The sequence below is a fragment of the Symphalangus syndactylus genome, chromosome 16, assembly GCF_028878055.3.
Source record: "Symphalangus syndactylus isolate Jambi chromosome 16, NHGRI_mSymSyn1-v2.1_pri, whole genome shotgun sequence".
Classification (NCBI taxonomy): Eukaryota; Metazoa; Chordata; class Mammalia; order Primates; family Hylobatidae; genus Symphalangus; species Symphalangus syndactylus.
In genome coordinates, this window is record NC_072438.2 from 54,789,379 (window position 1) to 54,815,820 (window position 26,442).

At 40.8% G+C, this 26,442-nt stretch overlaps 1 protein-coding gene across 7 annotated transcripts in view; it reads right to left on the reverse strand.

Annotated features, from left to right (window-relative positions):
* The window catches only part of TEC (tec protein tyrosine kinase), a 147,352-nt gene that overhangs the window by 57,206 nt on the left and 63,704 nt on the right, over positions 1-26,442 (reverse strand). Inside the window, exon 2 of one of the 7 annotated variants that reach the window (XM_055246737.2) lies at positions 12,684-12,855. The exons of 5 other annotated variants lie outside the window; for them this stretch is intronic. In XM_055246737.2, the coding sequence (XP_055102712.1) occupies positions 12,684-12,713 (30 nt within the window). In that variant the 5' untranslated portion in view covers positions 12,714-12,855. Of the gene's footprint in view, positions 1-11,188; positions 11,550-12,683; positions 12,856-26,442 lie in introns of those variants that run through there. One more of the 7 variants, XM_063619499.1, reaches the window with a different exon arrangement.

Here is a 26,442-nt window from a genome sequence, read left to right on the forward strand (position 1 = left end):
ACTTACTATAAACCAGCACTATGTTAGCCTCTTAATGTGGATAATCTCAATGAATCCTCACAGCATTATAACATGAGAATTATTGTCACCCCCATTTTGCAGATGGAGAAATCAATACATAGAGAGTATAATTAACTTGCCCAAAGTCACACAATAATCCAGGATTTGAACTTTAATTCCAATCCTGAATTTGTAAGTGCCACCTATACCTAAGTAACTTGATATCATTTAACTATGTGCAAACATAAATTCAGTAGAAACTTCTTAAACTCATAGCTTGTATACAACTATAAAACCAAAGCAAGTTCACAAATTAAATACAAACAAAACTATACAGCAAATAAAGTGAAATTAACATTCCTTGGATGTGACAGATGGGGTGTTGGCTGGAATTGAATCTGTCTCCCTAAGTCGTTCTCTTGCCATCCACATGCTTCTATTCCTGTGTGCCACATGACACCCTCTCCCACCTCTTTTCTCAATTCCAATTATAAAGAACCTCTGTTTGTACATCTATTGCTATCCTATCATTAGGCCTCATTTTGCAGCACTGAATTGTTTTGTGTTCAGTCTGTCTCTGTTCTTTCTCAGCAGGCCACAACAATTAAAACAGATCTCAAACACAAACCCAAAGCAGACTGCTGAAATGGCACGTTTAGCAACAAAGGACCATGCAGACAAAAAAATACACACACACACACACACACACACACACACATTTAATAATATTGGGGGATAAAATATTTCATCAAATTAAGAAGACAAAATTTAGAACTTGCGGTTTTCAACACATGCATAGCACTAAACCTATGGCTAACATTCATTGCATTCCCTCACGACAATTTGTATTTAATGTGTGAACTTGGTTTAGTCCTTCAGCCATGTTCATTAAATATTGACTGCAGTGTCCTTTTACCATCTGCAAGGCACAGATACCAAAGTACCATAATAGAGATTTGAAAACACACACACACACACACACACAATCCATTGCCCTTATGGAATGTACAAAACCCCAACATCCTCTAGGGTTACAGAGACAAATGATCATATTTACAATGAAAGTTCGGGTGAGTCAATTGTGAAAGACTAAAGAGTTCCAGTCAACTGTTTAGCAGAAAAGAAAATGAATGACGTATTCTACTAAAAATCCCAAATGACCCTAAAAGGCCTATTCTATTCATACATGTAGTCTTTTCCCTTTCCACTCAGAACAGATTTAAAAGAATGGGTCTTAAGTACAGCAGAACACATTAATTAAGAGAAACGAAAAAAATCTCAGGATGGATTTGACATTTTTCTTGTGAATACTGGGAATAATTTTTACATAGAGCTTTCTCAGAGAAGTCCAATGAATAGAATTTAAAGGCACTTCCAATTTGGTGATACTATGAGAAACTGCCGCCTCTTTACCAAGGACAAAATTCTAACAAAAACTTGGCATTCCATTACTTGGTATCTCATTATTTTTTCCTCCCTTTAAACTAGCTTATAATAGTAACTTATACGGGTGATTTATATTTTATAAAGTGTTTTTACACTAAGGAGAAAAAGAAACATATTAAGAAACCAGTAATGTGTATATATATATATATATATATATATATATATATGCATGGCATAATATATATATATAAGCATGGCATAATTTTAAAGATTATAGTTTTTAAAGTGATATCCAGAATATAAACAGGAAGAGGAAAATCTCTATAAGAAATATGAAGGCAAAAATTTCATTTCCAAAATCACAGAAGAATCTTCATATAAGATCGTGTTGATGTAGGCAATTATAAAGTTTCTGAAGACATATTTTCACTGTATTTAACATTTAAGTGTTGTTTTCTCCCCCTAAGTTATCTTATGACCACTTAAGACTTTTCTATACCTCCTGGCAACCCTCTTCACAACTCCCCTTTGTGGCCCCAGAGCTAAAACCTATCACCAGGTGTGTTTTATTACAGTTGAAAGCAAAACTTACTAACCTATGTGTTTTGAATTAAGTCTAAAAGTGATTTAAATGATTTAATTCTTAACATTAGTAGGAATTACAATACATTGTGTAAAAATAAATGTATACAGATCTCTTACTGCCTAAGTTTCATGTAATAGACTTCTGAATTCAAGGAATGCCAAAATTAATAAATTCAATCCAAAGATTACAAATGCCCTCGCAGCAAGGACTATGCTAGTGATCTCTGATTGCCACATTTTTCCTCCCCTTTCTGGGGAGTTGGCTCAGCTAGATTGCACTTCCTTATCTGCCATGCACTTAGGTGAGGCCATAAGACAGTTCTAGCCAAGGGGGCATGGAAAGAAGTGACATAACATTACTTCCCATCTCCAAAACCTTTCACACTATCCTTCCTGTTCCATCCCCTTCCTTGTCGCTCTATTGGACTCAAAAGATCCACTGAAAGATTGTGAGGACTGAAAACCAATGAAACCATTAAATGGAAGAGGCCTGGGTCCCTGAATCACCATGTAGAAGGCAGTTATATATAATATAAGGAAGAAAGAAACTTTCTATTGTGGTAAGGCAGGAGTTTCAGGGTATTGTAAGTTATAGCAGTTAGCTATCTTGAATAATACATTCTAGATTAAGAGTACTCGGCCGGGTGCGGTGGCTTAAGCCTGTAATCCCAGCACTTTGGGAGGCCGAGGTGGGCGGATCACGAGGTCAGGAGATCGAGACCATCCTGGCCAACATAGTGAAACCCTGTCTCTACTAAAAATACAAAAAATTATCCGGGCGTGGTGGTGGGCACCTGTAGTCCCAGCTACTCGGGAGGCTGAGGCAGGAGAATGACGTGAACCCAGGAGGCGGAGCTTGCAGTGAGCCGAGATGGTGCCACTGCACTCCAGCCTGGGGGACAGAGCCAAACTCTGTCTCAAAAAAAAAAAAAAGGAGTGCTCCACACCTCAGCTACTCAATGCCTCAGATTTTTTGCTGATAAAGAGACATGTTGAACTAAATCAGTGTTTCCCAAAGAGTACTATGGTGGTTTCTGAGGGTTTTTTCCTTTATAATCTTCATTATTTAATTTTTTCCATGCTCACTGCAACAAGAATAAGCAAACCTTCTTCTCAGTCATTCCAATACCTCTCAAAAGTAATTTAACAATTCAAGTGCTCTCCTACACTTTTTAGAATACTCATACAAGCATATGTATGTATGTATGCTATACATACATATACACATAGACATAAACATGCACACGTATGTGTGCATTCACATACTTATACAAGTACTTTCATTTATATTTGGGAGTGTGTTGCATTTTTTTCACTTTTATATACCATAGACATCTCAGGTCAATACATACAGGACTAAAAGGAATTCTTTTTAATAGTACTAGAACTTTAAAGAAAATGTTTTCTTATGATGATGCTTGATGGAAAGTACACAGCAATATAACAAGGTGTGTGTGTGTGTGTGTGTGCGTGCGCGCTCCCACGCACATGAGCGCACACATGCATGAATTGCCAGAAAAAGATCAGTTAAATATCTCAAGCTGAGGTGGTTTTAGGTGGAACTTGGATAAACATTTGTAATTATTGTATATAGTTTTATGATTATCTTTTATTCATGGTTTTCCATTTACTGACTGATACAGTTTCCTTTTCAAATAATTGTGTCTAAGGAAAAAAACATTAAATTATTTAAAGGAAAACATTAAATAAATAGTGCTTTACAGATGGCACATATATGGCAAATTCATGTAAGCAGTATATATAATGGCTGAAGTCTGGGCAACACTGGCGGAAATTACCTCTTTATTTTGAATTCTAACATTCCTTGGCATTTGTTATTTTGTACCTGTCACTGTATTCCTCGACCACCAGGCCTGCCTAACACACCTCCCAACACATGTGTGAAGAGCACACTGGGAACACTGACTTACACAGAACAAGATTCAATCTATAAGGATATGTTCAGGTGAAACCCCGTAAAGGTTACACACACTAACTCTCAGCCACCTCTCCTGAGACGTAAGCATTTCTAGACAAATCCAAAATGCCTACTTATTCCCATCCCCCAGGTTTCAATACATTTTACTGAAAAAATACAGAAAATGCAGAAATAGACAATGGATTTTTATGGCAACATTTGCCTTCTGGAGATAGATCTCCCACCTGGACACATTTTCAGCCTAGAGTGGTGCATGGGGAAATGTGTCACTAGGAAATAAGAATGTATATGAAACTCAGTGTTGGCATTTGGGATCTGAATCTGGCAGCAAAGATGCAAAATGATCAGATTCCATGTGGTGAATGGAAATATACTAAATCATAGTATCTGATTTAACCCATATTCAAATAATAAAGAATAATAGGTAAGACTTATAATAGCACTGTGTGCCTGGTACTGTCCTATGGCTTATGCATATCAACTTGTTTAAGCCTTCCAATGACCACTATACCATGTTACCTCTCCAAAAACGGCAAGAGCAAAAACACCTGTGGGAAACTGACACTAGGTGACAGCAACAAAAAGGACTCCCACTTTGCAGATCTGTGAGGGAGGACAGTCCCTGGCCATATCTAGTATATGAAATATCTACCATCTGTTTAGCACTCGGAGCTGAGCATCATGGGAAGTAGGGCGCTAACTACCACCACAAACATTAATATTTAGATTTGAAAGCAATAACATGTAAATGCTTCATTTGTCTTAAGTACTTTTCCTGCAATTCTAGTGAGTATGTATGCTAACTGGAGACTTGTTCAATACGGTCTGAAATGCCAGGTGAGTGTTTATCAGATTATAACTATGAATTTTCCCATTTAAAAACCTAAATTAACTCTACTAACTGCCACATCTAAAGTTTAAGCCTTCATGGAGCCAATTTCTAAAGAAACAGAAGCCCACAGAGGCACCCTCTACAACAAATTTCAATTTATCATTACACATTAACAAAACCCTCTTACTTTCCATGTGTCTGCTAAAATGATCTTCCCAGGTTCACTTGGAATCTTACTGAGAGGCAAATTCCTCTGACTCCAGGGTTTCAGACCAATGTGATGTCAGAAACCTCTTTAGCAAGAACGAAAGAAATAGGGGATAGAGTTCCTACTTACAAAGCATTTATAATCGAGGCAGGAAATAAGTGATGGACAGCATTTTGACACCCTAGCAAGACGAATCAAAGTTCCCAAAGTTATTCAAAATTTCAGGCAAGAAACAGAAAGATAATCATAGAGCATTATCTGTGGATCACAACTGGATCCAGAGTGCCAAAGAGCCTCAGGGGCAAGAGACAATGGTGATTTGATCGTTAAAGGAGAAAAGACTGGATATTGCTGTCTCCTGAGACTAATAAGAAGTGACTAGCAACAGGCTGGCAAATGTAAATGATGGGAAAACTACAAAAATGTTACCCTAAATATAAAATCAGAAGTTATTAGGAAAGTTTAAAACTGATGAAGAACTTGTAAAGTTGATTGACTTTCAGAGACATGTATGTGAATAATATATACAGCAATTGACTATGCTGCTAGGGGACTTTTTAAAAAATTTATTGAACACGCCACAATATTTTCAGTATTGTCTCAATGTTTTAACACAGCAGAGTCAATATGACATAATGATTGAGCACCCAGGCTTCAGTGCCCGGCAAGCTGTGTTTAAATGCCAGCTCCCTGGCCCCATGCAAATTAAATGACCTCTTCTAGTCTCTGTTTGCTTATCTGTAAATGGGGATCTTAAAATTATTAAATTCACATAACCTATCTCCTAGATTATTTTCAAGATTAATTGTGAGATGCTCACAGGCACATAGCACAATTTATCTGGACCCTCACAATCACTTACTGTCAGTTATTTGTTTTGTTTTTGCCTTTAAATATAAGATTTATACAATTTTCCAGCATTTACACTTTTTTCCCATATATACAGCCTTAATTTTTAATATTACATACTCTCTAATTTTGTTATACAATTCAGTAAGAAAAAAATATTTAATACAGATCTTTTAAATATTTCACTGGCATTTACATTGTTTCATTAGGTAACATACCAATAGTTTTTCACTTTTTCCTTAAGGATGAATTCAGTAAATATTCCAGGAACTCAATAAATATAGGAGTAGACAGTTAAGTTTGACTATAATGCATAAAATATCACAGAACAAACTAGGGAAATAGGATAATAGCAGAACCATTCTTCCTCTTAAAACAGAATAATATTTTAAATAACTTTTTAAAAGTAATTTGGTCTTATTTATCAATTACCATAGAAATGTAGGCAACGCAGGGCACAGTGGCTCATGCCTGTAATCCCAGCAACATAACACTTGCTATGTTGACCACCTTGGGCAACACAGCAAGACTCTGTTTCTACAAAAAAATTTTAAAAATTACCCACGTGTGGTGGTGTGCACCTGTAGTCCCAGCTACTCGGGAGGCTGAGGCAGGAGGATTGCTTGAACCCAGTTCAAGGCTGCAGTGAGCTATGATGGCATTACTGCACTCCAGCCTGGGAGACAGAGTGAGACCATAAAAGATATGCAGCTGAAGTCTAATAACCACTCAGGACAATATTTGCTGAGTATATGCTATATGCTAGATAATGCACTAAGCACAAAAGGCATGGAAGCATATGTCCACACAAAGACTGACACAAAAGCTTTCACAGTGGCTTTATTTATAATAGCCCGAAACTGCAAACAACCCAAACATCCATCAACAGGGGAAACAAATTGTGGTATAGCCATACAATGGAATACTTCACAGTAATAAAAAGAAATGCAATATTGTTATAACCAAATGAATATATGTCAAAATAATATGCTGGGTGATAGAAGCTAGTCTAAAAAAGAGTACCTGCTATATGAGTTTGTTTATTCTAGAACTCTAGAACATGCAAACTAATCTATCATGTCAAAAAGTAGATCAGCGATTACCTGGGGATGGTGGGAATGAAGGGGGAGGTATGAGATAAAGTGGCATGAGGAAACTTTTAGGGGTTATGGGCATACTCAGTATTTCAGTTGTAATGATGGTTTCATGGATGTATACCTAATGTGAAAACTCATCAAATAATGCAATTTAAATACGTGCAGTTATTGGAGCATACCTGTATAATGCTGAAAAAAATATGGCCCCTGGTCTCGGGAACCCTGAAGTCTGGGGATACTTGGAAACTACAAAATTCTTTGGTAATAATTTAATGTTCTAAATCATAAGCTTAAAACTGCAATAACAACAATGGTAAAAGAAAAAAAAAATGAGTAGAAAGATTAAGCAAAATAACTCTGGTTTATAATGGGCCAGAAGTAGGTAACTGATCAGCTCTCATTTAAATGAAGGCTCTGCCCTAGTATTTGTTCCAAATTAGAAAGAACTCACCCATCCATTTGATTCCCTCAGTCTTAAATGAAAATGAGTAATAAATAAAATAAATTCAACACCTCCTATCAAGGCTGCTGCTTGGTCCTAGCCTTCTCTTTATCACCCCTTCTTCAAGGCAGGCCTAATAAAGGTCACCAACTGGAAGCTCAGCAAAGGCACAGCCACTCCCTCTCCTGCACCTGCAGCAGAGCCTGGCACCTGGCAACCTGGCACCTAGCAGGTGCCCAATAACTTTGTTGAATAAGTCAATGAATGAATGAATAAATAAATAGGAGGGGACTCAACTAAGTGGAATTGTTAAGCAGTTAGACTTTTCTCAGGTCCAATTTCACAATATCCAGTTGTAGCCACCACTTTTTCTTTTCCCTTTTTTCTGATTTTTTTTTTTTTTTTAAGAGATAGGGTTATTGCTACATTGCCCAGTCTGAACTCCTGGGATCAAGCGATCCTCCCACCTCAGCCTCCTGAAGAGCATAACCAGCACCACCACTTTTTCTTAACTACGCCGTTTTCAAGAAGAGTTTTTGCTCATATTTTTTATCTTCTATCTTTTTTTTTCTTCTGCTGCAGCTCTCTCAGAACTATACCACACCAGGTGGGCACAGGCATGCCAGGAATCTCCAGGACCTGCTTCCTGGAAACAATCCCAGACTCCGCTTCCTCTCCTCTCTATTCCATCAAAGCGTACTGCTGCACATGGGAATACCCAAGTGACAGAGTAACTGTCCCATTACAATCTTCAGAGATAAACGTAACTACTGTGAAGGGAGAGATGGTTATCATTCGATATGTTACTGAGCATCTTTTGGCCTGTTTTTTTGTTTGTTTGTTTTTGTTATGTTTTTCTTAGCAGCAAAAAAGAAGGAAGGCCCTTTAGCCTAGGTTTCAGTTCTTAGGTTTCTATGGTTAATACTGACTAGAAGCACTTTGCTTCTCTAGTAGGAGTGCGTGTGTGTTCTGAGGCTGTCCAGTAAGCACTTCATGTGTTAGGGTTTTTTTTTAATGATACTTTATATCTTTATGAAAGTGGAAGTAACTAGAATCACATAAACATGATTTCTCATCAAGAGGAACTTGGGAGAGATAAGCTTTGTAAGTTTCTGATGGGTGAGAGTTACAGATGGCAAATGGGGCAAGATAGAAAATGCAATTTCCGGGATAGATGGTGGGTGGCAGGGGCAGCAAGTAATCCAAATACGCAATGGCCAAATCTGTGGAACAAAACCTACCACTGCAGCCCAAGGGGGAACACCATTCCCACCCCACCTCCTGGTATCCCAACCATGACCAATGGATTGATGAAGTGATAACCCACAGCAATGACAGACAACAGGGTGGGAAACCCTGTGGCAATTCTCCTGAAGCCTTCCCCTGGGGCTGGATTTCTGGAAAGGTGCATCGAAAGGCTCACAGCCTCTTGGAAACTTTGCCTCTACCCTGCCCATATCCAGCCAGTTCTTCTACAAAGAAGAGCCCCACTCCCTGCTTATCTGATGTTAGTGGAGGGCACAGAGGCATGCACACAATTATGAACTGGAAATATAAATTACTTAAAACTGAATCGAGCTTTGCTAGGGAACGGCAAAAGCAGAACATTAACCTGGTCTTTAAATCAGCTGCTACTTGGCCCTATATATCTCTCTAGTTCTCTTCAATGTTAAAGAGATCACATTGCAGTTTGTTTTCTAGATGTCTTTAAAATACTAAACTGCATATAATGGCAGCTTCCCTATACCCTTTGCTACCCCCTAAAAGAAAAACATCCCCTCCTCGTTTTCAGTGAATACAGTCAGCCATACCAGGTAAAGTTTCTTCCTCTTGCTTCTCTAATGGGAAGTTTGATGAGTAGATGATGAGAGTTGGGGGGAGTGAGGAAGTGGGCACAGGGAGAAGGAATCACCATAATGGCACCCACAAGAAAGAGAAAATGTATTTTAGAGCCAGGTCTCTAGTAGCAGACGGTGAATTGCCCATTAACTCTCCCCTCAATAAAATACTCAAAGAGAAATACACAGAATTGCTTCATTATGTATTCCATGCATTTTTGTGGGTTTAATGCGGGCCAATCACTGCTTTTACTACAGTTTCTACAGGAATATTCATTCAACTGGTGTTGCAAATAACAAACTTACAGCAAACTTTTGTAATACAACCTACCAACTGTGAACATTCTGTAGATAAAATTATTTTTAAAACAATTTCTTCTACTGACTGAGTGCTTGATGATATTAAGGAAGTTCTGTTGATATTTAGGAGTGTGGTGATGGCACTAAGATTCTGCTTAAGCTGGGGGCTCCCTGACTTCTGCAGATGAATACTGAACCATCTGTAGAAGAAATGATGTGGTTTCTGCAAGACAATGGGAGTAGAAGGGATTTGTTATAGATAATGAGGTAGGAGCAAGTGTGACTAGGGTTACTTGGTTGGGTGATGGGTACACGGCGTTCACTGTACTATTCTGTCTACTGTTCAGTAAGCTGTAAATATTCTATGATAAAAGGTTAAAAAACACTTCTCAAATATTTTTTAAAGCCTGATCAAAGTTGTAGCTGAATCTACTTACAAACTTCTTTTTTGAGAATAGAGAAAGAGCCCATTATAAACCAATAAAAGTAGACATGGCACATTTCTTAATTGCTACTAATGAAGCTTTTGCTGTCCTTTGTGGTAAAGTGCACACTGGGCTCAGAACAGGAAGCAAGCCTTAGAAACAACAACAACCCCGATGTTTATACAACTGCTCGTATAGGTCATGTGTGCACAGCTCCTTGCATTCATCAGTCTTAAAGTGCTCCATAATTAATTACAGAACCACTGACTCTGCCGAAGTAATGAGTCATTTAGCATCTGCAATTTACAGTTGGGTAATGGGGCACTGAAGTTAAACAAATTGATCAAGGGCAAATGAATAAGATACAGAAATCTAGGCTGCAATGCTGTACTCTTTGCTGGCTATCACAGCTAGGAGCCATAATTAAACTATTCGTCCCCTCTTGGTTTGCTCTTGCTAATGCAACTAACTCTCAGTTGCTCTAGTGAAACTAACTCTCATTCATCCCCGTTGCAGAATATCTGGCCATTCTGAGAGATGCCCCTTCAGTGCAAAATACAGAATCCCCACTGTCCAATAGCCACGCCACTCACTGAGTGCCCACCAGCACCCGCAACAGAAGCTTTATCTGTCTGCTTTTCTCTTCCTTACCCCCGTCTCACCTCCCTTCCGGTGGTACAGAGATACCACATTATAGCACCTATGCAGCAACCAGTCTTGGAAGGTGTGATGGTTAACTTTAGGTATCAACTTGACTGGATGAAGGACTGCCTAGATTGCTGGTAAAGCTTTCCTTCTGATTGTGTCTGTGATGGTGTTTCCAGAGGAGACTGGCATGCAAGTTAGTAGACTGAGTGGGGAAGATCCCTACTTAGTGTGGGCAGGCACTCTGGTTTACATGTCTTCGATCTCCCTGGGCTAAGAACCAGCAGGCCTCTATAATACAGCTTACTGCTTAAAAGCAAAAAGTCTGAAGCCCGACTCTCTGAGTTTGAATCTCAGCTCTGCTACTTACTCACTGTATCTCCTTGAACAAGTTACTTAACCTCTCTGTGCCTACATTTCATTAGCTATTAAATGGGATGAATAATAGCACCAGAACTTCATATGATTGCAGTAAGAATTCAAAGAGTCAATTCATGTAAAGCTTTTGGAAGAAAGCTGACAAACGGTTTAAGTGCTTGATCAATTTAGCTACTAATATTATTTTTGAAAAGCATACTAGCCCTTAGGAAACATAAAAGCAAAAGCCACTAGTTTTGATTAAGGAAAGATCCTCACACCTACCTTCTAGACCCCAAGAAAGATCTTCTGAGAATTGATGTTGAATTTGACTATGTCTTATAAAAGCCATGAATGAGATGTTTCCTCAGGTCATGACAAATATCAGTTTTCTAAAATTACAGGAGGCCATAATAGAAACGACCAGTGTCTACCAATATCCACTCTTTTCAAACAGAAAAAGAAATCAACCTTTCCTCATGGGTCTTACAATTCTGTTTTTAAAATGACGGTTGATGCTTCATGTGACTCCACTATTTTTACCCTTTGAGGCTGTTATTTTAGTTCTGTCTTACAGTATGAAACCAATACTGAGCCAGCCAGTGGCTAGATTAGCACTTCCTTTTTATGTCAGGAACAGTTGATCTCTGGTAACTCACAGCATTTAACACACAATAGCAGGGAGCATCATTGGTCAAAAATTCCTCTTCAAAGCATAAGAGTAATGTTAGAAAGACATATTTTGCCAGTTTGTCAGGCTGTCTTGATGGCTAAGTCATATTCCGGTGAATATAAAGATTAATATATGTCTGATCCTTCTATAAACACACAGTTTGGTCAGCCAAAAAATATCACAAAGCTATCCAGAGGCAGCGCAGCACAATGGTTCAGAGCTCTGGGAATCAGGCTGCATGGGCTGGGGTCCCAGCTCTGCCACATGCCCACTCTGCAACCTTCAGCAAAGTACTCAACCTCTCTGTTCTTCAGTTTCATCATCTGTAAAATGGGAATAGTAACTGTATCTGCCTCATACAGTTCACAGTATTAAAGTTAATACTTACGAAGCACATAAGACCATGCTTGGCACATGGTAAGCACCCAAAAATATGCTACTTTGGCATATGGATTAAGTTAAAGGCACTTAAAAAAAACAGCACATGCAAGAAGGGCACTGTGACCTTCCTTGTTCTTCTTGAAAGCATGAGATTAACTGCCATGAAAAAGGTGCCCCCCTTGTATCAGGAGGATGAAAGACATTCATTCTTATCACCAGAGATGGGGAGTTGAGGCTGAGGGAAAGCGGTACAAACCTTGTTATACTAGTCCTTATCTTGCTACTTTTCCACAATTAACTGTCCTAGTCCTGAAGTGAATTCTTATACTTTCATGTTGCCTCAGCATCCATTTGAATAGATTCAACTTTTTCATACCCAAAGCAGGGCTCAGTCACCCCTCACGGTTCTAGTTCCACACCACACCCAAAAGGCTCAGGCCAGCAGCCAGAGATAAGAATCTAAAGGCATCTCTCCTGTCTAGCAGACGGGGTTCCCCACTTTATCGAAGCTTCCCTTAAAAGCACCATTCAGGCCTTTGCCCAGGAACTTAAAGTGACCCCACACCCTACCCCTTATATATACTGCCAATTCCCACATGCCTTTTCTCTCTCTGCCTGACTCCATTCCTGTCTCATGCAACCCGGAGATGGAGGACTGCCCTCCCAACCCATTCCGCCCTTCCTGTCCAAGATCTATAAGAAAAAATCTCTGAACTCATATCCTACCTGGTGATGTACTGAGTTTCCACCTTTCATCTGAAGAATCAATGGCTGCAGCTGCCTCAGGCCACGCTTTCCCAGGGATCCTGGGGGGAATATCAAGTCAGGCTCCCAGCGCCAGGGCGATGGTCAGGCAGGTGTAAGCTGGACATGGGTCAGACAAGAGCCACAACAGCGGCTGCCAGATAAATAAGATAAACAAGTTCCCCATGTGAGGGAGTCCCCAGGTTCCAGATGGGCTAACTAGGCATAAAACCATCCTCCAGGCTAAAGAAGCACCCCAGGAAAGGGACACTGTAGACATTCATGTCCAGCTACCCTGCATTTCCCATCAGGACAGGGTTGCTAGTCAAGCCGGTACTGGAACCCCATTAGCTAGAAGCTCTCAAAATAGCCCCAACTCCTTTTTCCTATCACATCTTTACAATTTGCCAATTTACTACTCTTTGTCCAGCATAATATATAAGCTTTCAACCCTTACAACTTCCCTGGGTCTTTATTTTCCTGGTGAAGGCTCCCACGTACACGTAAAAATTACTAAATAAAAATTCTATGCTTTTCTCTTGTTAATCTCTCTTTTGGTGGTCTAATTTAAAAGGCCCCAGCTGGAAAAGCTAAGATATGCAAGGGGAAAAAATATTTTTTTTCTCTCCTTCACACAATAGAAGTATATTTAAATTTAAAAAGAAAAAAGAAAAAAACTAAACTAAAAAAGGCCACAGAGCCCTTCTGTTTCTAATCCCAGAAGCCAGTCTTGATTTTCATTATGCAAAATGCATATTCAAAGGTACCAAGGAGATGATAAAGAAAATAATGTTTTCCACTGTCTCTGTTTTTAAGGTAGAAATGTTTTCATTCTTAAAGCATCTTTGAAGCCAACGGACAGAAAGGTTTCTAATATTCTATCGGCCGGAGGCTTACATACAAATGGCCTGGCAGGGCAGGTATTTTCTCCTTTTACAGTTGAAGAAACTGAGACTCAGAAAGTTTCATCAACTGCTCAGTTTCATAGCTGGTAATGACAGATCCAGATTCAGAGCAGATCTGCCTGGCTTCAAAGCCCACAGCATGTCCTCTCAGGAAGACACCTCCTTTTAGGATAAACAGCATTAAATGAACCAGATCCAGTGATTCCAAATTTACTTCTCTAACCCCATCTTCTCACTTGGGTCTTGAATCTGTATCTCTAAACTACCTAGGAAGACATCTCTCCTTACCTCTTTCATTTACATCTCTTTCACATGACACTAAACAAATCTATCATATTTTCCTTGAACCTGGATTCCATTCAATCACTCAACAACCACTGCACTCCAGTCTGGGCTACAGAAAGGATTTTTTTTTTTTTTTTTTTTTTTTTTGAGACAAAGCCTCACACTGTTACCCAGGCTGGAGTGCAGAGGCACGATCTCGGCTCACTGCAACCTCCGCCTCCCGGATTCAAGCGATTCTCCTGCCTCAGCGTCCCGAGTAGCTGGGACTACAGGCGCACACCACCACACCTGGCTAATTTTTGTATTTTTTTAGTAGAGATGAGGTTTCACCACATTGGCCAGGCTGGTCTCGAACTCCTGACCTCATGATCTGCCCGCCTCAGCCTCCCAAAGTGCTGGGATTACAGGCGTGAGCCACCACGCCTGGCCAAAAAGAATGGATTTTTATATCCTGGAACTTAACAACAATGGCAGTATCACTAACTTTTCTTCCAGGCTTACCATATGCCAGTTTTGCTTTAAATTTATTTAGTGCATGTTGTAGATGTATCATTTCAACTGATCCCCATAACAACCCTCTGAAGGTGGATGAGTACTGGGCTAAGTGATGCCTTCACCTGCTTTGTGAAGCTTATAAATGAGAATGAGAGAAAGAGACTGAAAAGCTAATTGTATTAATAATGTATTAAAATAAAATAGAGATAGGTGGTGTAAAGTAAAAGTACAGAATGACATTATACAGGGAAATCTAATCTAATCTGGAAGATCACAGCAAATATACCAAGGAAGTAATAGTTAAGCTGAAACCGGAAAGAGGGGGAGAAGTTAGCCGTTCAAGGGAGGGGATACACGGGTTCTAGAGAAAGGACACAGGTAACGTACATGCTTCAATGTGGGAAGGAGGTGGTACCTTCAAGGAACTGAAAAACAGGTGGGCTGGGGGGTGGGGAGTGAGGAGAAAGAACTGCAGATCAATGTGGACAGGCTGGCAGGCTGCTGGACCACACAGTGTCCCATAGGCCATGTTGAGGACTTTTGAGATTAAAGTTGGGATAATAATTTCTTGTAGGGTTTTAGGCAAGAGAGAGACATGATCGTATTTGTGTTTTTAAAAAATCACTCAGCCATTGGGTACAACGGACTGGAGAGGAGCAAGAGAGGAAAGAGGAGCCCATTAGGATGTGGCAGAAATTGCTAATTGTCTGCTTATGACATCCATTTCCCACTAATAATGGAACCCTGATTTTTAGGTGGGTACCTTGGTGCTCAGAATAAAAGACTGCACTTCTCAGCTCCCTTTGCAACTAGGTATAGCCATGTGGCTAAGTTCTGGTCAATGAGATATAGGCAGAAGTCTTGTATGGAACATAAGGCAAAGCTGCTAAAGGGATCTGACTCTGGTGGGAGATGTCTCTTCTTGCTTTTCTGTCTTTCTTCCTTCCTCCAGCTTGCAGTTCAGACAAGATGGCTGGAGCCATCTTTGGCAAAAACAAAAGATAAGCTAGGACTATGGGGAGGAAAAACAGGATCCAGGATCCCTGGATCGTATCCACCATAGCAGTTCTAGACAGCCCACTTCCAGTTTTTGGTTTGGTTTTTCCACACTGAGAAAAAGAAGAAACTTTATGTTGTTTAAACTATTACTTAGGGATTGTGTGTGGCACATAGCATAACCCAATCCTAACTGATACAGAGGCTACTGTATCCACCCAAGAAGAGGTCATGGTGGTTTGGATCATGGTGGTGGCACAGATGGGAGGACAAAGAGCAGGACTGAGATATATTTAGAAGGTGGAACCAATAGAACCTGTTTAGAGTCCAGACAAGAGGAGAGGGATAAGTTGAGACAGACTCTCAGGTTCCTGGCACAAGCAACTGGGTAGACCATGGTACCAATTACTGAACTGGAGATTACAGGGGTGGGGGACATCTTGAGATCCTTTCCAGACATTTGAATTTGAGACACCTGTGCGAACTCAGACCTCAGAATAGATATCAGGCTGGGAAACAAAGACGGGGAAAGTCATCTGCACACAGAAGCTAACTGAAGCCACTGGAATGGATGGTGTCTTCTAAGGCAAGCACAGAGCGAGAAAAGAGGCCCCAGGAAAGAACCCTGAGGAACACGCACATGTGAGAGGTGGGCAGAGAAAGGGCAGCCCTTGAAGGAGACAAGGAGTGGCCAGAAAGGATGCAGGAAAACCATGAATTCCACAGGAAGAGATACACACTAATTATTTATTGCACAATCAAGAAGCGCCGTGGGCTACCGAAGCAGTAGGGAGAGAGAGCTGCTCCCTGGAGTTCTAAGAGCAAGGACACGGGCTCTCAGAGGCACATCACAGACAGCCAGAAGGCGGCTAAGGAAGGGGACGGGAAGCAGAATGTTGTGAGTCTGGTGAGGTAGGAGGCATGTTCCGGCCGCCACCTAGATTGACAAGCTGGGGAAAGACTGTGGAGGGATCTCCATGCCAGAGGAGGGGAGGAGAAATCATTCCCTTTCCCCCCAGGGAACCAAGAGCCCAGTCAGTGGCTCCTCAGCTCACAAAGGCAGGGAGAGTCACAGGGGAAGCCCCAGGCCACCAGATTCCAAAGTACTGTGGCTTATTTTAAGGTAGACAGGTTTCCACCTACCACACTGGAACTTCTTTCAAACAATTATCTTCAGTTTTTCATTGTTAAATAAATAAACGTGTAAAGGCATATGGGGTAGAGGGTAAGAAATTTTATTTACTCAAATCAGTGTGAACCATCAAAAAGAATAGATTTTTAAGCCGGGTGCAGTGGCCCACGCCTGTAATCCCAGCACTTTGGGAGGCTGAGGTGAGCAGTTCAACTTGAGGTCGGGAGATTGAGACCAGCCTGGCCAACATGGCAAAACCCTGTCTCTACTAAAAATACAAAAATTAGCTGGGCGTGGTGATGCATGCCTATAATCCTAGCTACTCGGGAGTCTGAGGCAGGAGAATTGCTTGAACCCAGGAGGCAGAGGTTGTAGTGAGCCAAAATCACCCCACTGCACTCCAGCCTGGGTGGCAGAGGAAAAAAAAAATGGATTTTTTTATCCTGAAACTTAACAACAATGGCAATATTACTAACTTTTCTTCCAGGCTTACCATATGCCAGTTTTGCTTTAAATTTATTTAGTGCATGTTGTAGTTGTATCATTTCAATTGATCCCCATAACAACCCTCTGAGGTAGTAATTTATTGTCTCTGTTTTACAGATGAGGAAACTGAGGAAGAAAGTGGCTACGCCACTTGCCCAGCATCATATAAGCTAGGGAGTGACAGAACCCAGGATTTGAACACTGGCTGTCTGACATCAGAACTAGCGCTTCTGGTTTCAGAAAATCTGCTTTTCCTAACTATAGAAAAGAACATTGCTGGCCATTACATTAAAGTAAGCAATGGGAAAATAATTATGCAAAGCTGCAGGCCGGAAAATAATTTTCACTTCACTTGAGAACTGAGGGAACCAGCCAGACAAAGGCGAGGTGAGTTGTTTTTGTTTTCTTTAACTCGGTCTGTCACAGTAACTAAAAATAAAAAGAACTTGGATTTTATGGCCAGGCACAGTGGCTCACACCTGTAATCTCAACACTTTGGGAGGTTGAGGCAGAAGGATCACTTGAGGCCAGGAGTTTGAGACCAGCCTGGCCAACACAGTGAAACCCTGTCTTTACTAAAAATAGAAAAAATTAGCCGGCTACAGTGGTGTGCACCTGTAATCCCAGCTACTGGGGAGGCTGAGGCATGAGAATCGCTTTAGCCTGAGAGGCGGAGGTTGCAGTGAGCTGAGATTGCGCCACTGTACTCCAGCCTGGGTGACAGCAAGACTGTGTCTCAAAAAAAGACAAAAACAAAAACTTGGGCTTTAGACAGCTCATGGTAGCACCAGTTTGCTCATTCTCAGAGCTGTTCCTCTACACAGAGTCCCCTGCAATGTGCTTCTCACAAATGCATACTGCGCAGACCATTCAGTCAGCCCTGCCCAGGAGAACAAAGGAAGGTGTAACCCCAACATGATGGTCCCCATGTGACCCAGACACTGGGGTCAGGTGCAGGAAACTGTTCCACTTTTAGTCAAAGCTCACTGATGTATAAGTGAGTCTGAGACAGGGTGTCTGGAAATAAAGAACCAATATTTCCACCGGAGACACAAATAGCAGGCCTCAGCATTTCAAATGAAGGCTTTTTAGCAGAGAAAAGTTACTGAGAATTCATAGTAGGGGTTCATGAAGCTACACCGAGATGTCTAAAAGAAGAAGTCATAATTCTTCAGAATTTGAAAGAACAGCCACTTTGGGCTAACCCAGAGAAACTTTTTTTTTTTTAATTTAATTTTTATTATTATACTTTAGGTTTTAGGGTACATGTGCACAATGTGCAGGTTTGTTACATATGTATCCATGTGCCATGTTGTTTTGCTGCACCCATTAACTCGTCATTTAGCATTAGGTATATCTCCTAATGCTGTCCCTCCCCCCTACCCCCACCCCACAACAGTCCCCAGAGTGTGATGTTCCCCTTCCTGTGTCCATGAGTTCTCATTATTCAATTCCCACCTATGAGTGAGAACATGCGGTGTTTGGTTTTTTGTCCTTGCGATAGTTTACTGAGAATGATGTTATCCAGTTTCATCCATGTCCCTACAAAGGACATGAACTCATCATTTTTTATGGCTGCATAGTATTCCATGGTGTATATGTGCCACATTTTCTTAATCCAGTCTATCGTTGTTGGACATTTGGGTTGGTTCCAACTCTTTGCTATTGTGAATAGTGCCGCAATAAACATACGTGTGCATGTGTCTTTATAGCAGCATGATTTATAGTCCTTTGGGTATATACCCAGTAATGGGATGGCTGGGTCAAATGGTATTTCTAGTTCTAGATCCCTGAGGAATCACCACACTGACTTCCACAATGGTTGAACTACTTTACAGTCCCACCAACAGTGTAAAAGTGTTCCTATTTTTCCACATCCTCTCCAGCACCTGTCGTTTCTTGACTTTTTAATGATGGCCATTCTAACTGGTGTGAGATGCTATCTCATTGTGGTTTTGATTTGCATTTCTCTGATGGCCAGTGATGATGAGCACTTTTTCATGTGTTTTTTGGCTGCATAAATGTCTTCTTTTGAGAAGTGTCTGTTCATGTCCTTTGCCCACTTTTTGATGGGGTTGTTTGTTTTTTTCATTGTAGATTCTGGATATTAGCCCTTTGTCAGATGAGTAGGTTGCAAAAATTTTCTCCCATTTTGTAGGTTGCCTGTTCACTCTGATGGTAGTTTCTTTTGCTGTGCAGAAGCCCTTTAGTTTAATTAGATCCCATTTGTCAATTTTGGCTTTTGTTGCCATTGCTTTTGGTGTTTTAGACATGAAGTCCTTGCCCACGCCTATGTCCTGAATGGTATTGCCTAGGTTTTCTTGTAGGATTTTAATGGTTTTAGGTCTAACATTTAAGTCTTTAATCCATCTTGAATTAATTTTTGTATAAGGTGTAGGGAAGGGATCCAGTTTCAGCTTTCTACATATGGCTAGCCAGTTTTCCCAGCACCATTTATTAAATAGGGAATCCTTTCCCCATTTCTTGTTTTTGTCAGGTTTGTCAAAGATCAGATAGTTGTAGATCTGCAGCATCATTTCTGAAGACTCTGTTCTGTTCCATCGATCTATGTCTCTGTTGTGGTACCAGTACCATGCTGTTTTGGTTACTGTAGCCTTGTAGTATAGTTTGAAGTCAGGTAGCATGATGCCTCCAGCTTTGTTCTTTTGGCTTAGCGTTGACTTGGCGATGCGGGCTCTTTTTTGGTTCCATATGAACTTTAAAGTAGTTTTCTCCAATTCTGTGAAGAAAGTCATTGGTAGCTTGATGGGGATGGCATTGAATCTATAAATTACCTTGGGCAGTATGGACATTTTCACAATATTGATTCTTCCAACCCATGAGCATGGAATGTTCTTCCATTTGTTTGTATCCTCTTTTATTTCATTGAGCAGTGGTTTGTAGTTCTCCTTGAAGAGGTCCTTCACATCCCTTGTAAGTTGGATTCCTAGGTATTTTATTCTCTTTGAAGCAATTGTGAATGGGAGTTCACTCATGATTTGGCTCTCTCTTTGTCTGTGATTGGTGTACAAGAATGCTTGTGAATTTTGTACATTGATTTTGTATCCTGAGACTTTGCCAAAGTTGCTAATCAGCTTAAAGAGATTTTGGGCTGAGACGATGGGGTTTTCTAGATATACAATCATGTCATCTGCAAACAGGGACAATTTGACTTCCTCTTTTCCTAATTGAATACCCTTTATTTCCTTCTCCTGCCTGATTGCTCTGGCCAGAACTTCCAGCACTATGTTGAATAGGAGTGGTGAGAGAGGGCATCCCTGTCTTGTGCCAGTTTTCAAAGGGAATGCTTCCAGTTTTTGCCCATTCAGTATGATATTGGCTGTGGGTTTGTTGTAGATAGCTCTTATTATTTTGAGATACGTCCCATCAATACCTAATTTATTGAGAGTTTTTAGCATGAAGGGTTGTTGAATTTTGTCAAAGGCCTTTTCTGCATCTATTGAGATAATCATGTGGTTTTTGTCTTTGGTTCTGTTTATATGATGGATTACATTTATTGATTTGCATATGTTGAACCAGCCTTGCATCCCAGGGATGAAGCCCACTTGATCATGGTGGATAAGCTTTTTGATGTGCTGCTGGATTCGGTTTGCCAGTATTTTATTGAGGATTTTTGCATCAATGTTCATCAAGGATATTGGTCTGAAATTCTCTTTTTTGGTTATGTCTCTGCCAGGCTTTGGTATCAGGATGATGCTGGCTTCATAAAATGAGTTAGGGAGGATTCCCTCTTTTTCTATTGATTGGAATAGTTTCAGAAGGAATGGTACCAGTTCCTCCTTGTACCTCTGGTAGAATTCGGCTGTGAATCCATCAGGTCCTGGACTCTTTTTGGTTGGTAAGCTATTGATTATTGCCACAATTTCAGAACCTGTTATTGGTCTATTCAGAGATTCAACTTCCTCCTGGTTTAGTCTTGGGAGGGTGTATTTGTCGAGGAATTTATCCATTTCTTCTAGATTTTCTAGTTTATTTGCATAGAGGTGTTTGTAGTATTCTCTGATGGTAGATTGTATTTCTGTGGGATCGGTGGTGATATCCCCTTTTCCATTTTTTATTGCATCTATTTGATTCTTCTCTCTTTTCTTCTTTATTAGTCTTGCTAGTGGTCTATCAATTTTGTTGATCTTTTCAAAAAACCAGCTCCTGGATTCATTAATTTTTTGAAGGGTTTTTTGTGTCTCTATTTCCTTCAGTTCTGCTCGGATTTTAGTTATTTCTAGCCTTCTGCTAGCTTTTGAATGTGTTTGCTCTTGCTTTTCTAGTTCTTTTAATTGTGATGTTAGGGTGTCAATTTTGGATCTTTCCTGCTTTCTCTTGTGGGCATTTAGTGCTATAAATTTCCCTCTACACACTGCTTTGAATGTGTCCCAGAGATTCTGGTATGTTGTGTCTTTGTTCTCGTTGGTTTCAAAGAACATCTTTATTTCTGCCTTCATTTCATTATGTATCCAATAGTCATTCAGGAGCAGGTTGTTCAGTTTCCATGTAGTTGAGCAGTTTTGAGTGAGTTTCTTAATCCTGAGTTCTAGTTTGATTGCACTGTGGTCTGAGAGACAGTTTGTTATAATTTCTGTTCTTTTACATTTGCTGAGGAGAGCTTTACTTCCAACTATGTGGTTGATTTTGGTATAGGTGTGGTGTGGTGCTGAAAAGAATGTATATTCTGTTGATTTGGGGTGGAGAGTTCTGTAGATGTCTATTAGGTCCACTTTGTGCAGAGCTGAGTTCAATTCCTGGATATCCTTGTTAACTTTCTGTCTCGTTGATCTGTCTAATGTTGACAGTGTAACCCAGAGAAACTTGCAAGCGCAGAGGCACTCGCTTTACAGGCAGCGCAGACACACAGAGGAGCTGAGTATCCACGGGAATCTGTACAACTTAAGGAGCCATTATTAGAAACCACCACATATCAAGTCCTGTGCAGGCGCTGGGGGAAGGAGGATACAATGATAAGCAGACAGGATCTCCTTCTCAATTCGCTTTCCTATATTTGCATTTGGTCAACGTGCAGAAAACAGTTAAAACAGCAGGCCTGACACTGCTGTTCTTAGCCAGGCTTACTTGCCTTTCTAGATCGGCCCTTGACTGGCATTGGAAACTCGAATCTGGGGAGGGTCCCATGATTTCCAGCAGTGATGAGCGCCACAAGGGGTCTTAACGGTTTATACAAACAAAATGGTTCATGCTGAACACCTGCTTGCCTTCTGGGAGTCTGGAATTTGGACACGTGCTAGGCAGAGGGGCCTATGTGACCAGCTCGCAGTTAAAAACTTTGGACCCTAAGTGATGAGTTTTCTGGTAGGCAATATCCCACCTGCTGTCACAGCTCACTGACGGAGGTTTGAAGCCCACCCTATGTGACTCCACTGGGAGAGAACTCTTGTAAGCTCTGGAAGCTTGCACCTGGTTTCCTCCAGACTTCACGTGCCTCTTCCTTTCGCTGATTTTGCTTTGCATCTATCTCTTCACTGTAAGAAATGATAGTCATAAGTACAGCTATTATCTAAGTCCTATAAGTCAGCAACCTGCAACCTTTTTGGCACCAGGGAATGGTTTTGTGGAAGACAATTTTTCCATGGATCGGGGGTGAGGGGGATCATTTCAGGATGAAACTATTCCACTTCACATCATCAAGCATTAGGTTTTCATAAGGAGCACAAAACCCAGATCCCTCGCATGTGCAGTTCACAACAGGGTTCCTGCTCCTATGAGCATCTAATGCCGACACTGATCTGAAAGGAGGCGGAGCTCAGGGGGTAATGCTTGCTTGCTCATGGGCTGCTCACCTTCTCCTGTGCAGCCCAGTTCCGAACAGGCCACGAACCGAAACCAGTACCAGTCCGTGGTGCAGGGGCTGGGGACCCCTGCTTTAAGTCCTGCTAGCAAATCATCAAACCTGGTGGTGGTCTTGGAGATCCCCACCCCGACACAGTTGGTGAACTAGAATGAGCTTCACTGTAAGAAAGACCTGTTTTAAATGCCAACTTTGACACTTATTAGTTTCAAATCATTGACTTAGTTAATTAAGCTCCCTAACCCTTGGATTTCTCTGAAAACTAAGATAATACAACTTGCCTCAGAAGACTGTGGTCAACATTAAATAAGCTGTAGACACTCAATAAATGTTATATCCCTTTCTCTTTAGACTAACATGTGAATGGCACCCTCTAGGGTTACGCAATGCCTGGCCTGCATCATAGCAGGCAGCCTCAGTGAGGCTCACTTCACCTGATTTTCCCTTCCACTCACTGGTGTGCTAGAGTCAGCTCATGGGAGCGCATGAGAGCCCACTGTGCATGCCGTTCCCAGCTCTGGGCTCCATGACATCATGCAGGGGCCAGAGAGCTGCTATAGTGGGAGTACTTAACACCATGAAAATTGGCAAATGCTGAAAATCAGGGCTTCTTCCTCTACTCCCAGTTGCTAAATATATACTATTACTAGCATATCACTGTCCCCTGCATTTTAAAAATCAAATAAAGAGGAGGTTCCCACCAGACAGGAGGTTTTATAGCCTGTATGCATTTGTTAAAATAAGCTACATATAAAGATGCACAATGGTATTGCCATAGGGAAAGGCAAAACCACAATGAGATACCCCTTCACACTCACTAGGACGGCTATAATCAATAAGAGAGAAAATAACAAGTGTAAAGAAGGATTTAGAGAAATTGGAACCCTTGTACACTGCTAATGGGAATGTAAGAAGTCACAGCTGCTTTGGGAAACAGTCTAACAGTTCCTCAAAAGGTTAAACATACTCAAAGCCAAAGCAATTCAGCTCCTATATCCCAGAGAAATGAAAACATATGTCTACACAAAAACTTGTACATGAATATTCATATCAGTTCTATTTCCAGTAGCCAAAAGGTGGAAACAACCCAAATATCCACCAACAGATGAATGAATAAACAAAATGTGGTCTACCCATGCAATGGAGCCATGAAAAGGAACAAAGTACTAATATATGCTACAACTTGAATGAACCTTGAAAACGTTATGCTTAGTGGAAAAAAACAGACACAAAAGTAACATATTGTATGATTCTACTTGTACAAAATATCCAGAATAGTCAAATCCATATAGACAAGAAGTAGATTAGTGGTTGCCAGGGGCTGGGAGGAACAGGAAATGGGGACTGACTTCTTAAGAGGGACAGTTTCTATTTGGGTTGATGAAAAAGTTCTGGAACTAGATAGTGGTGATTTTTAAACAACATTATAAATGTACTTAATGTTACTGAATTGTACACTCTAAAATGGTTACAAGAGTAAATTTTATGTTATGTGTATTTTTCCACAATAAGAAAAAAGAGATATTAAGAGAGTTAGACAAGCCACAAAGTACAAAGCACACACAGACTATGAGCTTCATTCAGAATATGTATTTTTATACCTTTTAAAACAAATAAGAAAAAGACAGAAAACCTAAGAAACAAAACGGAGAAATAGGTATTTCAATACAGACTAAATGTCAGTGGACAGCGAACACATGTAGACTTGCTCATTTTCATTAGTGATAAGAGAAACGCAAGTTAAAAATATAGTGAAATACCACTACACACACACCAGAGAAAGCAGTATTTAAAAGTGTAAAACATCAAAAGTTGGCCAGGTGTGATGGCTCACACTTGTAATCTCAGCACTTTGGAAGCCTTAACAGGTAGATTGCTTGAGCCCAGTAGTTCAAGACCAGCCTGGGCAACAATAGGGAGACCTTGTTGCTACAAAAAAAAATGAAAAAAAATTAGTTGGGCATGGTGATATGCACCTGTAGTCCTAGCTACCAGAGAGGCTGAGGCAGAAGGATTGGTTGAACCGGGGAGGTCAAGGCTGAAGTGAGCGATAATCACACCACTGCTCTCCAACCTGGGCAACAGAGTGAAACTAAGTCTCAAAAAAAAAAAAAAAAGCCACAAAGAAAGAGGAGCAAGGTTCAAAGGGAGGAGACAGAGATCTTCTGCACTGTTGACAGGAATCCAAGAAAGGTAGAATTTGAACTATGCCTTAAAGAATGTGTAGGGTTTAGGTAGGCAAAAAAGGATGGGCATTCCAGGTCAGAAGAATGGACCAGGTGGTAGGAACGTGAAAATAGAGTTCAATGAGAATCAGACAGTTTGACTGCGGCAGCAGAGAACCATGAGGAAAAAATATGGAATGAAGCTGAAAAGGTAGACTGAGGTCCCAGAAGACAGCCTGACAGACTAGTGATTCTGGAATTTATCTGGCAGGCATCAGGTGCTTTAACCCTTCACATCTTGAGTTGCTGGGATACTGCTTGTAACTACAAACCCTGTGTGTCTCATTCCCAAATGTCCTTTTAGGCTCCTTGTATTCCTCTGAGGAAAGGCATTCTTCAGGACATCCTCAAGGAAAATATGTTTTCAACATTATAAAATAAACACGTTAAAGAATTTCCAGGCCAGGCATGGTGGCTCATGCCTATAATTCCAGCACTTTGGGAAGCTGAGGCAGGAGGGTCACTTGAGTCCAGGAGTTCGAGACCAGCCTGGGCAACAAAGCAAGACCATGTCTCTACAACAACAACAACAACAACAAAAATTAGCCGTGCGTGGTGGCACATGCCTGTAGTCCTAGCTACTTAGGAGGCTGCGGTGGGAGGATCACCTGAGCCCGAAAGGTTGAGGCTACAGTAAGCCATGATTGTACCACTGCACTCCAGTCTGGGCGACAGAGTGAGACCTCGTCTCAAAATAAAAAAACAAAAATCCAGAATTTAAGCATAATGGATTGATCACAAGCGTTAACTCCTTTCCCTTATTGCACTCCACTAAAATGATAGGCAAAGGATTTTTTAAAACGTATAAATCCCAATAGAAGAAAAGAAGAGGAAATTGAATGAAAGATAACAACATCATTTGGAAGAAAGAAGACCAAGGCAAACAGAGTAAGTCAACATGCCCACACGTACCGATGAGGACCCCAATGAGAACAGAGTGATACGTCCATCTGTGGTCCAGGCAGGCTCAGAACTTGACCTCCCAGAGGCAGGGGTGAGGCGAAGAGGCAAAGCCTGAGCAGAGGGTGGGAGTGGCAGGTCTCCTCTATCCCACTTAGCCAACAACTGTGGCCAGCACATATGAATGCTTAATAACAATTTCTCCATCTGAGAATCATAATATTTGGCCATGAAAGGGATTCTGGTGATCACAGTCTAATTTCCTCAATTTAGGGTGGAAGCTGAGGCACTGACAAGATGCATGACCTCTCCGAGATCACACTGGCTAGCAGAGCCAGAACTAACTCCAAGCTTCTAACTGCCAGTTCACGTTTCACCGTGCCCTGGTGTGGCAACATGCATGAATTAGCAACATCTTGTCTCTCCCATCTCAAAACCCTCCAAAATCTGCCTGTTACTTAAAAAACAAAAACAAAACAAACAAAAAAATGAATTTGCC